This window comes from Hypanus sabinus, chromosome 1, assembly GCF_030144855.1.
Source record: "Hypanus sabinus isolate sHypSab1 chromosome 1, sHypSab1.hap1, whole genome shotgun sequence".
NCBI classification, from domain to species: Eukaryota; Metazoa; Chordata; class Chondrichthyes; order Myliobatiformes; family Dasyatidae; genus Hypanus; species Hypanus sabinus.
In genome coordinates, this window is record NC_082706.1 from 89,769,032 (window position 1) to 89,784,203 (window position 15,172).

The 15,172-nt window shown below is 38.4% G+C and overlaps 1 protein-coding gene and 1 long non-coding RNA gene across 2 annotated transcripts in view; one reads left to right on the top strand and one right to left on the bottom strand.

Moving 5' to 3' along the window:
• The window catches only part of LOC132395272 (uncharacterized), a 28,619-nt gene extending 20,726 nt beyond the window's left edge, over positions 1-7,893 (bottom strand). The window contains exon 1 of the long non-coding RNA XR_009512557.1: positions 7,180-7,893. This is a non-coding gene — a long non-coding RNA (uncharacterized LOC132395272). The remainder of the gene's footprint in view (positions 1-7,179) is intronic.
• Positions 1-14,767, top strand: part of LOC132395265 (protein disulfide-isomerase TMX3-like) — a 132,449-nt gene extending 117,682 nt beyond the window's left edge. Inside the window, exons 14-16 of the mRNA XM_059971602.1 lie at positions 6,857-6,986; positions 7,929-7,997; positions 9,978-14,767. Coding sequence (XP_059827585.1) covers positions 6,857-6,986; positions 7,929-7,997; positions 9,978-10,268 — 490 coding nt within the window. The 3' untranslated portion in view covers positions 10,269-14,767. The remainder of the gene's footprint in view (positions 1-6,856; positions 6,987-7,928; positions 7,998-9,977) is intronic.
• The last annotated feature ends 405 nt before the right edge of the window (positions 14,768-15,172 follow it).

Genomic DNA, 15,172 nt, shown 5'->3' on the forward strand with positions numbered 1-15,172 from the left:
ATTACTGAAATGTTTTTAATTACCTTTATTTAGATTAGTTTACTTTGTTTTGTTCATAACTTCAATTTCCACAACAGTTCTGTAAAATTTACAAAGATTGCCCTCAGTGATGTGTGTAGGAATCTAAATTGGACCACTTTGGAATGATTAGATTAGCTTTGTCACATGTGCATTAAAGCAAAGTGAAATGCTCCATTTTGTACCTGTTTGTCTTCTTCTTTCCCATGCTCATTTAAAATCTGGCTTTAGCAAGAACTAGTCTATTTTTAATATGGAATGCTATCCAAATGTGTAAATTTTATTATTGAAGTACAGATATATGTCCCCACATGCAACCCTGAAATTTATTTTCTTGTGGGAATGCATAGCATATCTATAGAATATTGACTGTAACAGGATCAATGAAAATTTTACCAGAGTGCAGAAGACAACAAACTATGCACATGCAAATATAAATAAATAACAATAAATAATGAGATAAAGTCCTTGAAAGTGAGATCACTGGTTATGGAAATATTTCAATGATGGGGCAAGTAAAGTGTAGTTATGACCATCTTATTGAGGAGCCTGATAGTTGACGGCTAGTAAGACAGACAGACCATAAGACATAGTAAAATCTCCTCCGCAACCCCATTTCCCTGCCTTCTCCCCATAACCTTTGATGCCAGGTCCAATCAAGAACCTATCAATCTCTGCTGTATATACACCCAAGGATCTGGCCTCCACAGCTGCATTTGGCAACAAATTCCACAAATTCACCACTCTTTGTCTAAAGAAATCTCTCTGCATCTGTTTTGAAAGGGTGCCCCTCTACCCTGAGGCTGTGCCCTCTTGTTCTAGACTCTTCCACCATGGGAAACTTCCTTTCCACATCTGCTCTGTCTAGGCCATTCAACATTCAAAAGGTTTCAGTGAGATCCCCCCCCCCCCCCCCATCCTTCTGAATTCCAGTGAGTACAGACCCAGAGCTATCAAATGATCCTCATGTGATAACCCTTTCATTCCTGGAATCATTCTTGTGAACCTCCTCTGGACCCTCTCCAATGCCAGCACATCTTTTCTAAGATGAGGAGCCCAGGACTGTTCACAATACTCACGGTGAGGCCTCACGAGTGCCTTATAAAGCCTCAGCAACACATCCTTGCTCTTGTATTCTAGACCTCTTGAAATGAATGCTAACATGGCATTTGCCTTCCTCACCACCAACCCAACCTGCAAGTTAACATTCAGGGTGTTCTGCACAAGGACTCCCAAGTCCCTCTGCATCTCGGATTCTTGAATTTTCTCCCATTTAGAAAACAGGCTATTAATGCTATTAAAATGATGATTTTACCGAAATTTTTATATTTATTCCAAGCTTTACCAATTTTTATTCCTAAATCTTTTTTTGATAATATTGATTCAAAGATTTCCTCATTTGTTTGGCAAAATAAAAATCCTAGGTTAAGCAAAAGGCAATTACAAAAGTCTAAAAAAGATGGTGGTCTAGCTTTACCTAACTTTAGATTTTATTATTGGGCGAATAATATTCGTAACCTAATGTACTGGAAACTAGATTTGGATTCACCTGTGTGCCCACAGTGGGTAAATTTGGAATGTAGTGAGGTTAAGGGATATTCTATATTTTCCGTTCTTGGTTCTTTTCTCCCTATTGATTTAGCCAAATTCAATAAACAGATATCTAACCCTGTTGTTAAACATACACTACGAATTTGGTTTCAATTTCGCAAATTCTTTAATCTGAAAAACTTTGCTTTGGACAGCCCTATTTTATGTAATTTTTTTTTTAAACCTTCATTGACAGATCAAGCTTTTAGTATATGGAAAAGGAAAGGTATAAAATGTTTTCGTGATCTTTTTTTTGAAGGTACTTTGATGTCCTTTGATCAACTATCCAACAAATTTGAATTACCTAAATCTAATTTTTTTAGATACTTACAAATTAGAAATTTCTTACATAAAATTCTTCCATCTTTTCCTAATTCAACTCCATCGGATTTTTCAGATTTGATTTTTACTTTTAATCCTTGTCAGAAGGGATTAGTAGCTTTTATTTATAACATGATTATGAAGATACAGCCAGAAATATCGGATAGAATTAGACAAGAATGGGAAAAAGAACTTCGATGTAATATATCAACAGATAAATGGGAAAAAATTTTACAAATGGTTAATTCCTCCTCTATTTGTGCTAAACATGCTTTAATACAATTTAAAATTGTACATAGAGCTTATATGTCTAAAGATAAACTTGCCCGATTTTATTCGCATATCAATCCTCAATGTGACAGATGTCACTTAGAAGTGGCTTCATTGACTCACATGTTTTGGACATGTCCCACTTTACATAACTATTGGAAGGACATTTTTGATGTCATTTCCTCAGTATGGAATATCGATTTACAACCCCATTTTATTACTGCAATTTTCGGTATACCAAATGAAGATGGCAATCAACTTTCCCCTTCAATCAGACGAATGATTGCCTTTGTAACATTAATTGCCAGAAGGTCTATATTACAAAACTGGAAAGAAGTAAATCCTCCTACTACATTTCAGTGGTTCTCCCAAACTATTTCTTATTTGAGTTTGGAAAAAATCAGAAGCACTATCTTTGATTCTTCAATTAAATTTGAAGAAACCTGGGGACCATTTATTCGACACTTTCATATGAATTAATTTGGCTTATTTCAGATCCTTTTCTCTACTTATACTTGTTCAGGTATGGAGTTCTGGAGTTCTTTTCTTGACACCTTTATATATTTATAAAGTGTTATTATTGCCCATGTTAGTGTTAGTTTAGTATTTTTTTTCATTATATATTTTTTCTCATATATAATTTCAATTTTTTTTTTTCTCTTTTTTCGACGATTATTTTTGTTTTTCATATATATTTACATAGACTTGATTGATTTATGCACCTTTTGTTGATGGATGTTTTAATAGGATATTATTATCCTATTACTAATGTAATCTCAAGTTTATTGAATCTGTAATCTATTCATTATTTTGTGTTGTTTTTTTTTTATATATGAAATTTAATAAAAAGATTGAAAAAGAAAGAAAGAGAAAACAGGCTGCACATTTATTTCTACTAGCAAAGTGCATAACCGTGCATTTTCCAACATTGTATTTCATTTGCCACTTTCTTGCCCATTCTCCTAATCTGTCTAAGTCCTTCTGCATCCTATCTGTTTCCTCAACACTACCTGTCCCTCCACCAATCTTTATATCATCTGCAAATGTGGCAACAAAGCCATTTATTCCATCATCTAAATCATTTACATACAGTATAAAAAGAATCAGTTCCAACACCGGCCCCTGCCGAACACCACTAATCACTGGCAGCCAACTAGAAAAGGATCCTTTAATTCCCACTTGCTGCCTCCTACCAAGCAGCCGATGCTCTAACCATGTTAATAATTTTCCTGTAATACCATGGGCTCTTAACTTGTTAAGCAGCCTCTTGTGTGGCACCTTGTCAAAGGCCTTCTGAAAGTCCAAATATACAACATCAACTGCATCTCCTTTATCTATCCTACTTGTAATCTCCTCAAAGAATTCCAACAGGTTCGTCAGGCAAGATTTTTTCTAAAAGAAACCGTGCTGACTTTGTACTATCTTGTCCTGTATCCCCACATACTCCATCACATGGTCCTTAACAATTGACTCTAACATCTTCCCAACCACTGAGGTCAGGTTAACTAGTCTATAATTTCCTTTCTGCTGTTTTCCTCCTTTCTTAAAGAGTGGAGTGAAATTTGCACAATGCCAGAGTCCAGTGATTTTTGAAAGATCATTTCTAATGCCACCACAATCTCTAACGCTACCTCTTTCAGAACCCTAGGGTGCAGTTCCTCTAGTCCGGGTGACTTGTGTATCTTTAGGTCTTGCAGCTTTTTGGGCATCTTCCCTTCTGTAACAGTAATTGCATCCACTTATCTTCCTTCACACACTACAACATCAGGCATACTGCTAGTGTCTTCCACAGTGAAGACTGACACAAAATAATCTTTTAGTTCATCAGCCATCCCCCTGTCTCCTGTTATTATTTCTCCACCCACATCTTATAGTGGTCCTATATCCATTCTCATTTCTCTTTGATTTTTAACATACTTGAAAAAACTTTTACTATTCACTTTGATATTATTTGCTAGCTTGATTTCACATTTCACCTTTTCCCTTCTAATGATTTTTTTTGTTGCTCTCTGTAAATTTTTTTAGAACTTCCCAAACCTCTGTCTTCCCACTAATTTTTGTTTTGTTGTATGCCCTTTCTTTTGCTTTTACAATAGCTTTGACTTTCCTTGTCAGCCATGGTTGTACTATTTTACCATTTGAGTATTTCTTCATTTTTGGAATACACATGTCCTGCACCACCTTCATTTTTCTCATAAGTGCACATCATTGCTGCTCTGCTGACATCCCTGCCAGCAGCTCCTTCCAATTTACTTTACCAACTCCTCTCTCATACCACTGTAATTTCCCTTACTCCACTGAAATACTGCTACATCAGACTTTACTTTCTCCCTATCAAATTTTAAGTTGAACTCAGTCATACTGCTTCCTAAGGGTTCTTTTACCTTAAGCTCCCTATTCACCTCCAGTTCATTACATAACACCCAATTCAGTATAGCTGATCCCCTAGTAGGCTCAACAACAAACTGCTCTAAAAAGCCATCTCATAGGCATTCAACAAACTCGCTCTCAAGATCCATTACCAACCTGATCTTTCCAACTGACCTGCATGTTAAAATCGCCCATGACTACCATAACATTGCCCTTTTGACTCGCCTCTTTTATTTCCTGTTGTAACCTGTGGTCCACCTCCCAGCCATTGTTGGGAGGCCTGTATGTATGTAACTGCCATCAATGTCCTTTTACGCATGCAGTTTCTTAACTCAACCCACAAGGATTCAACATCTTCCAATCCTATGTCTCATCTTTCTACTGATTTGATGCCATTCGTTACCAGTAGAGCCAAACCAACCCCTCTGCTTACCTTCCTATCCCTCCGATATAATGTGTAACCTTGGACATACAGCTCCCAACTACAACTATCCTTCAGCTATAATTCAGTGATGGCCTCAACATCATACCTGGCAGTCCGTAATATTGCCACAAGATCATCCACCTTATTTCTTATACAATGCACATTTAGATAAAACACCTTGAGTACCGAATTTGCTATCCTTTCTGATTCTGCATCCCTAACAATTTGACACTCAGCCTGTTGGCTGCAACTCCCATCACCTGCCTGCCCTTCCTGACAGTTCTGACTGCATGCTATCTTTACCTTTCTACCATCCGTCATATCTTGAGTCCTTTCACTCTGATTCCCACCCCCCTGCCAAATTAGTTTAAACCCTCCCCAACAGCCCTAACAAACCTGTCTGGGAGAATATTGGCCCCCCTCAGGTTTAGGTGCAACCCGTCATTTCTGAACAAGTCATACCTCCCTAGAAGAAATCACAATTATCCAAGAACCTGAAGCCCTGTCCCCCGCACCAGCTTCTCAACCACGCATTTATCTACCAAATCATCCTGTCTCTACCCTTACTGGCACGTGGCACAGGCAGCAATCCAGAAATTACTACCCGCGAGGTTCTGCTTCTCAGCTTTCTACCCAGCTCTCTAAATTCTCTTTCCAGGACCTCATTGCTTTTCCTGCCTATGTCATTGGTACTAATATGTACCAAGACATCTGGCTGCTCCCCCTCCCTCTCCAAAATGTTGTGGATGTGATCTGAGAAATCCCTGACACTGGCACCTGGGAGGCAGCATATCAACTGGGTGTCCCATTCACATTCACAGAACCTCCTGTCTGATCCCCTCACTATCAAGTCCCCTATCACTACCGCTCCCTTCTTCTCTCTCTTTCCCTTCTGCACCACAAACTCATGGTCAGTGCCTGTCACCTGGTCGCCGTGGCGTTCTCCTGGGTAGTCATCCCCGACAAAAGTATCCAGTATACTTGTTTTTGAGGGGAATGGCCACAGGGATGCTCTGCTCTAACTGACTATTTCCAATTCTTCTGACAATCACCTAGTTACTCGCCTCCTGCAACTTCAAGGTGACTACTTCCTTGCAATTTTGATCAATTATATCCTCACTCTCCCGTTCAAGCAGAAAGCCATCCATTTGCTGCTCCAGTTCCCTAACACTGTCTTCACGGAGCTGCAGCCAGATGCACTTCACGCTGATGTAGCTCCCCAGGAGACTCTGGGTCTCCGAGTTCTCCAACATCCAGCACAAAGAGCACAGCACAGCCCTTTAAATGGTACAGTAAGAGAGAGGAAATAAAACAGAAAGGAAATCTTAACAGACACTTTACACAGAACCAAAGCCTCCTTTGAACCAAAGCCTGTCGATTTTACTCCTGACAATGGCCGCTGCGCTTATCCCCTTTGTATTTTTATTTAGTTCATAGAGATCTATTGATGCCACTATAAGCCACTTACAATGGACAAACGCCCACAAAGCTCCCTTTTTAAATAACTGTTGCTGACCTGTATAGTAACTGTTCTTGAAACCAGTGGAGCAAGTCCTGAGACTCTTGTCTCTTCCACCTGATGGCAGCAGTGAGAAGAGAGCATGCCCTGGCTGCTGGCGATCTCTGATGATGGATGCTGCTTTCCTACGACAGTGTTTCATGTAGATGTGCTCAATGCTTGGGAGAGCTCTGATCACTATAATTATTACCACCAAGTTGAACTATATATTATTCATATATGTTTATTGCTAGTTATACTGAATATCATTTAACAATACCCTGAATAGAAATGCAGAGCCAATTTTTGAGATCATTGCTTTGCATTATCCCTGTTTGCTTGAAATTCCTTTGTTTTTCTTTCAGTGAGGTTGTCGTTCCTTCCATGGTTGTTTTGAACACCTCAAACCAACAATACTTTTTACCAGAAACACCAATTGGGAGCACTGAGGACCTAATCAAATTTATTAATAAGATTATGGAAGGATCAGCAGAAGTAAGTTTTTCAATAGTTGGCATTCTTAACAAAAGACTAATTTTATTTTTGTTATGATGTTTTCCCTCTCCCACGTCCTGATTCCACTGAACCACAGATTTATTAACCATTGCAGATTATTGAAGAGAATTTGTGTAAGATTATTATTTGGTAACAGGAGCATCTAAATACTGAGAATGATAAGAAAAACTACCTTATGAAAATTCAATTTGTAACCGTTTTCTTGGAGGAGGACATCAGGAAATTGTCCCAATTTCAGAAGTAAATCTTAAATTCAGGAGATTCTGCAGATGCTGGAGGAATTCAGCAGGTCAGGCAGCCTTTATGGAGAGTAATAAACAGTTGATGTTTCAGGCCAAATCCCTTCATCAGAACTGGGGAAGAAGGGGAAGAAGTTAGAATAAGAAAGTAGGAGGTGGAGAAGGTGTACATGCTACAAGTGATCGGTGAGACCAGGTGAGGGGTGAGGGGTAATGAAGTGAGAAGTGGGGAGGTGGTAGGTGGATAAAAGTAAAGGGCTGAAAAAGAAGGAATTGGTTAGGGGATGAGAATGGACCATGGGAGGAGGGGCACCAGAGAGCGGCAATGGGCAGGTGAGGTGAGGAGAGCCAGAATGGGGAATGGAAAAAGAGAGAAGTAAATCTAATTGGTTGTAATAATACAGCTAAATAATAAGTGCACAGGAGCTGCTCCCCATTTGATAATTCAGCTAATTAGAGAAGCAAGAATGGTACAGTTGCCCCGCAAAACAATTATCACTTCATTCCTGCAAGCTCTAAATGCCATTACTCTGTGTAGATTTGATTATCGAGTACATTTAGAAATTTGTTGTTAAAATTCTTGATGGTTTCCAGCTCTTAAGTGTAGTTTTGAGTTAGTTTCTTTTGCATTTTCACTTCCTGTTCAACAGTAAATCCATTTATTCCTTCACTTGATATTCAGGCACAGGGAGGAGACAGTTTGTATCATCGTATTAGAAGACTGTTATATGATGGGAAGTCCACTATATTAGTAAGTATTTGCACATTTTGTTTCATTTGCAATTAAGTTTGTAATCTAGAATTATTATTATTAGTTAGAAATAAAACTAAAGGATTCATTGATTATTGCATATATTTACAGCTCATTGGGTTAAGATCTTACAAAGCAAATGTTTGGGTGCCATTGCAATTCAAGATAGACCATTTGAAAAATTTCTACTTTACTGTCAAGCTTCCAAACTGCATCCAACTTTTTCCTTGCTTTGTAGGTTCCTATAGTTTCATTTTTATCCCTCTCTCTCCTCTCCAGGTTATCATGCCCTTAAAGCCTTGTCTGCACTTAAACTATTCCAAACTATCCAGGTGTCACTGGTTATATCTTGTTCTCCCATGTAGGACCAACAAACTCTCCCTCTTCAGCTTCCTTTTCCCCTCAAGCTGCTTAATTTTGTTGTATGTCAGAGAGCATCATAGAACACTACAACAGAGAAACAAGCATTTTGACCCATCCTGGTCTGTGCCAATCTGTTATTCTGCCTAGTCCCATCAATCCGCATCTAAACCATAGCCCTCTATACCCAACACATCCATGTACCGACCAGAATTTGTCTTAAACATTGAAATTGAACCCACACCCTTCACTCCTGATGGCAGCTCATTCCATACTCTCACCTTCTGAATGAAGAAACTCCCTTCATGTTCCCCTTAAACACCTCACCTTTATGACCTCTAGTTCTAGTCTCATCCAACCTCAGAGGAAAATGCCTTTATGCGTTTACCCTGTCTATACCCCCTCATAATTTTGTATCCTTCTATCAAATGTTCCCTCATTCTCCTATGCTCCAGGGAATAAAGTTCTAACTTGTTCAATCTTATTGATATCTTTCTCATGGGTAGGTGACCAGAACTGTATACTCCAAACTAGACCTCAGCAATGTCTTATACATCTTCAGCGTAACATCTGAACTCCTATACTTTGATTAATGAAGTCAAATGTGCTAAAAGCTCTCTTTACAACCCTATCTGCAACCAACTGTGAAATTCCCTGCATAAAATAAAAAAATTTACTTTATAAGTACCATTAAAATTTTCTGTCTGGTGAGTGTGAATTTAATAATTTAATTTCTCGGCTCGATCTCTCAGCGATGGCCAATTATACCTTTTCCGCTTTCAACATTTTTTTCCAGTTTTCTCCATTGTTTCACTTTGGGGCCTCTCTTTGGTTTTATTTTTACTTGTCTAGGATTTTTCTGAAATGATTTCTCTTCTCGCTCCCAACATTTTGACTTGCCCACACCACTTCAACATGCAGGTGGTTCTCTTCAGCTGCATTATTCATTAATATTAAATTACTTTTTCCACACAGAACCTGAGGACACCCATTTTCTCCATCTTGCACAAACCTCATACATCTGTCTTGTAAGTCTTGCTTGTCCGAGGCATACACAGACAACATGCAGGGTGTCCACCTCTGTTCCCTGCTTTACCCCTGAATTAGCCCAACTGGTGCTGAAACCTCCATTTGTTTCTCTGACGCTTCTAGAGTCATTATCATGGTGAATGTTAATTTGTGTCATTAGTAGGACAGTCTCGATATGATACTGTGATAGTCGGGGAGTCGAAGACCAGAGGACATAGCATTAGAATACAAGGAGATACCTTTAGAACAGAGATGGGGAGAAATTTCTTCAGCAAAAGAGTGGTGAATCTGTGGAATTCATTGCCACAGATTGCTCTGGTCATTGGGTATATTTAAAGCAGAAGTAGAAATGTTTCAGGGAGAAGGCTGGAGAATGGGGCTGGGAGGGGATGGCAGAGCAGGCTTGATGGTCCAAGTGGCCTAATTCTGCTCCAATGTCTTATGGTAAAACTGGTTCTTTAATCTCTCATACAGTTGATAACTTTAAGAAAGTTTGCTAGATAAACATGCATGCATGATTCTTTGCCATGTTTTTTCTATCTTCTTCACATAGAAAAAATCCTGACACTGTGTCCCTTTGTGCTTAATCAGTCAGTGTTTAAGGCCTCACCCCTCCTCGGCTGCTTTCTCTTCGGTCTGCCTCTGGGAGTTATTAGCATCATGTGTTACGGAATCTGGACGGCAGATGGGGAATATGAACCTGAAGAAGGAGAACTCCTCCAGAATGAAGCCATTGAACAGGGAGATGCAGAACCCCATGATGGAGAAAAGGAGGAAAATGGCAATGAAGATGAAAAGGATGATGCAACTAAAGAAAGTTTAGAAGCACTCAAAGATGAAGAACTGGAAGAAAAAAGCATGGTAGAAAAGAAAACAGATTAACATATTTGAATTCCCATCAGGATTTCAAATTGATTAAGTGTATGTGACATTTGAACATCAGTGAAAAATGTTGGAAATTAAAAGCAAGTGGTGTACTTGCCTTCCAAGATAGACCAGTACTTTTACAGAGACCATCTGGGCCCAAAGAACTTTTAACGATCACATAAATTACCTTTTGTTTTTTAGATGTAGGTAGTTTCGGTGGAATCCCTGGTATCTGCCATTGCGGGGAAGATTTCTGGTTGTTAATACAAATTGGTGGATATCAAAGATTCCCTGCAGTTTGGTCTTCTGACCATAGTATCCAAGGTTCAGGTGCAAAGGCACATGTGGTTAACAACTAAACATTAACAGATCTCTGCAGTCTAATGTTTTAGATGATGGCTTTGACCCACCAAATAAATAGGAGATGGATAAGAATTTACTCAGTAGCTTTAAGTTCACACTGAATTTGTCACAAAAGTAAAAGAGTTCACATTATGAGTAGATTTATATTGTTCACAGTCATATCAATCTTCTTCCACTTCCTTGATTAAGAATTGGATAATCTAATGAAGAGTACTGTATTTTACTTTGTCACATCGGGCAGTTTTATATTTAGAAGGTAACTGGTTTAAAAGTTGCGCAGATGTCGCTTTTAGGTCAAGTAAGATCAAAACTTATTGCAGTTCCTCTTAATACTGCCACTTTATCATCTGAACACAAGACTTAAAGCTTTTCTTAAATGCATGCATGTTGGTTTAAAATGAAATCAAGTCCCCTCAAGTGACCATTTTTAAATGATTAATTTTACACCATAGCTCCACTATCTGTAACGTCATAGGAACAATGTGAACGAAGAATGGAAAGTAAACTGTGACCATTTTGTAACTTCATGTTTGATAATTACTTACGTAAAATCCAATGATACCACTATAGATGTGCAATGTCCACAAATGAGCAGTTCCGATATAACAAACTGTTGCCATAGGATTTGCAGCAACTGCAGAATCTCTTGTGTTTATGAATTGCTATAGCACATGCTCTTTTGGGTCCCTATCATAGCTTTAATAGGAAGTGCACTGCTAATGTTGCAGCAGCTCGGAGTAGACTAGTGTAAGTTGTTGATATTTAAGATTCACATTAAGATGGATCTTTAGCCAATCTTTCCAAACAAAAGGAGGTTTAAGGGTGCTTTAAATCCAACCATGTTGATTATCCGGGATTTATTGTCTCTTATAAAACCTCAAGACCATAGACAAAAGTGCAGATTTAGGCCACACAGCCAATCAAGTCTGCTCCGCCATTCAATCATGTCTGATTTATTTTCCCTCTCAACCCCATTCTCCTGCTGTCTCCCCATAACCCTCGACTCCGTCACTAATCAAGGACCTTTCAACCACTTTTTAAAATATACTTAATGACCGGCCCTCCACAGCCAACTTTAGCAATGAATATGGACAATTAAGGAATAAAATTACTGTAGGAAGCCAACAAGATCCCCACAAATCTGTACCTGAGTACCCACCTTGTTTCTACAGGAACATATACACATCCTCAAGCCGGATGTTTAAACTGTGGCGTTATTTGTAGTCCAAACTGTGCCTTGTGAGAGAAGAACCTAAAGTCAGTGCAGTACATATTTTATAAAATGCTTCTGTAAACTAAGAATTGCAGTGCAGACCAGATTAGTAATCTGGAGGGCTGTTAACTGCATTTGCATAGTGGTGATAGAACCAGCTAAGCCAGTTGGCAGCTACAAATAAAAAGCACTTCCTTCAAAAGATAGTAGAATGTGTTTCTTCTATTAAAGAAAACCTCCAGTCTAATTTACTCTCATCTCTTTGCATCTAATTTATAGTAGCTCAAATAAACCACAGGCTTCTGACTTCTACATTGTATCTCCAGCTAAATGCAAAACTTGTGATTTTTATCTGTTTGCAATGGTTAATTATGCTATGTCCCAAACTTGATGTGAAGCTACTAATACATTGGTTTTGAATGAATTGCTTTATTGAAATGGGGACCAGTTTTTTTTTAGAAAGCGCCCATCGTTGCCTCCCTTAAGTTAGCCACCTCATAACTGCTATCTGCAGTAGCCGTTACTAGGAGCTTAGTGCCAGATGGCTGAACTCCAGTCAGCATCGCTCTTGGGATCTCAGGAACTCAGAAGCCTCTCTACCAAGACAAGGTGACCATCATAAGACATGGGGCAGAATTAAGCCATCCAGCCCATCGTGTCTGTTCCGCCATTCCATCTCAACCCCATTCTTCTGCCTTCTCACTGTAACTTTTGACACCTTTACTAATCAAGAACCTATCAACCTCCTCTTTAAATATACCCACTGACTTGGCCTCCCACAGCTGTCTCTAGTAATGAATTCCACTAATTCACCACCCTCTGGTTGAAAATTATTATTTTGAAGTTCTTAAACTAAATGAAGAACTGGTCAGGATCCTTAATCCTGTTTGGCAACCAGTGACTTGTCAGTGCTATAAATGTAGAGTGAAACCAGAATCGGGTTGGTATAGGATTTCCTCTCTAATAGTTAGCTGCCTCTCTTGGTCTTAGGTGAGACAGCAGAATATTTCTTGTGATGGTAAACAGATCTGAGTCAAAATTCAAAGTAAATTTATTATCAAAGTACGTAGATGTCACCATGTACTACCCTGAGATTCATTTTCTTGCTGACCTTCACACTAAAACAAAGAAAATACAACATAATCGATGAAAAACTACACACAAAGATTGACAATCTATATGCAAAAGACAAACTGTGCAAAAAAAAATAATAAATAGTTGAGAAAATGAGTTGTAGTGACCTTGAAAGTGAGTCCATGTCTTCTGAAATCAATTCAGAGTTGAGGTGAGTCAAGTTACGCATGTTGGTTCGGGAGCCTGATGGTTAAATAGTGGTATCTGTTCCTGAACCTACTGGTGTGGGACCTAAGACTCCTGTATTTCCTCTCTTGTGGCAGTAGCATGTATCATCAAGCACCCCATGCTCCAGGTCAGCATCTAAAAAGAGGTTAGATAAAAAAAGAAACCTATGCAAGTGGGAAAGAAGAGGATAAATTGTACCTTTTACAACAAACTTGAAATGCAGATCTAAACGTCAATTTGCTAAACGCACTTAAATATAAAGATCATAGATATTAGTCTTCAAAAAAAAATGGGACTGTTGATGGTGAAGAACTAAGGTACATTGTGGCTTATGTGCACATAAGACATACTGTAGGAGCAGAATTTGATCTTCTCCCCGTAACCTTTGAAGCCCTGATTAATCAAGAACCTATCAACCTCCACTTTAAGTAAACTCAATGACTTGGCCTCCACAGCCACCTGTCGCAATGACTTCCACAGATTCACCAGCCTCTGGTTAAAGAAATTTCTCCTCATCTCAAGCAACACACACAGAAAGCTGGAGGAACTCGGGTCAGGCTGCGTCTATGGAAAAGAATAAACAGTCAACATTTCGGGTGTGACCCTTCTTTGGGACTGAAGAAGTTCTTGCGGCATTCTGTATGTGTTGTTTTGGGTTTACAGCATCTGCAGACATCCTTGATGATTCCTCCTCATCTCTGGTTTTCTATTCTGAGGCTCTGACCTCTGGTCTTAGACTTCTCCCTCTACAGAAAACATCATCTCCATGTCCACTCTATCCAGGCCTTTCAATATTCAATGGGATATTGTGCATACTTGTTCCTTGTGTTTCATCATTGCACCAAGCATTGGAATATAAAACCCAGGTTTACTTTACAAATTTTAATGGATTTGTTAGGACTCATGGAAAAAATTATCCATTGAAAAATTATCCAGGGTTGTATATGGTGTCATATAATACGTACTTTGATAATAAAATGAACTTTGAACTTTAAAAGAGAAAGTTATTCCATCAAATTAATGTGCCTCTGGATTAGGTTTCAGTAGAATATGTTGAATTAAGGTTTTCATATTACTCAAATGGTTGTATACCGGATTAATACTGGATAAAGACCAAAAATTGGTTGACAATCATGTTTCTATAATCCCTATTCAAGCACTTTCAACAAATGGATCTGTTCCATAACTTCCATTCTTTTCTCTCTGATAAAGATAGATATATACCTGCTGTAATGTGAATTACATTAATCTAAGAATAAAAGATTGCAATTACCACTGCCCATTACATACTTGAGCAAATGAATATTAATTTAAAATTTGTAAAATTGTGATGTTCATTTTCATGAGGCAAGAGCATTTGTGGTGAGACTGTTTAACTGCTGGTGGTTCTGGGAACAGACAGCCACTTATTAAATTTACAGAAAACCTTTGCCTATTTCTTTGGTTGTTAAGTCTGATTTTTTTTCACACTAAGTTTGTTAATAGAATGCCAATAAGTAACCTAATTAAAACTTGCATTAAAAAATTACTGTTACAAGTTGACTGTCAAGTACCACTTACGGATGTAAGAATTCATTTTTGTTAAGTTGGAATATGCGTTTGGCATTTTTTTAATGAATAAAGTTCAGAAAACTTTTATTTGGTCTTAATTTTAAAATTTACTAAAATCATCCTATATTTGGCATTATACGCTTTTGAATGTGTGGTGAAACTTGCTGAAGAGGTGAAGAGCACGACTTTGCTGATTAACTTTTGACATGCAGAAAATGAATTAACTTTCTGCATTAACTTAAAGAGGACATTTTTCTAACTTGCATGTATTTATTAATCACTAGGTGGTCGCTTTATTAGGTACAGGAGTGGAACCCAGGGTGGTCTTCTGCTGCTGTAGTCCATCCACTTTGAGGTTTGACATGTTGTGCTTTCAGAGATGATACTCTGCACACCAATGTCATAATGCATGGTTATCTGAGTAATTGTGGCCTTCCTACCAGCTTGAACCAGTCTATTCGTACTCCTCTGAGCTCTCTCTCTCACCCAC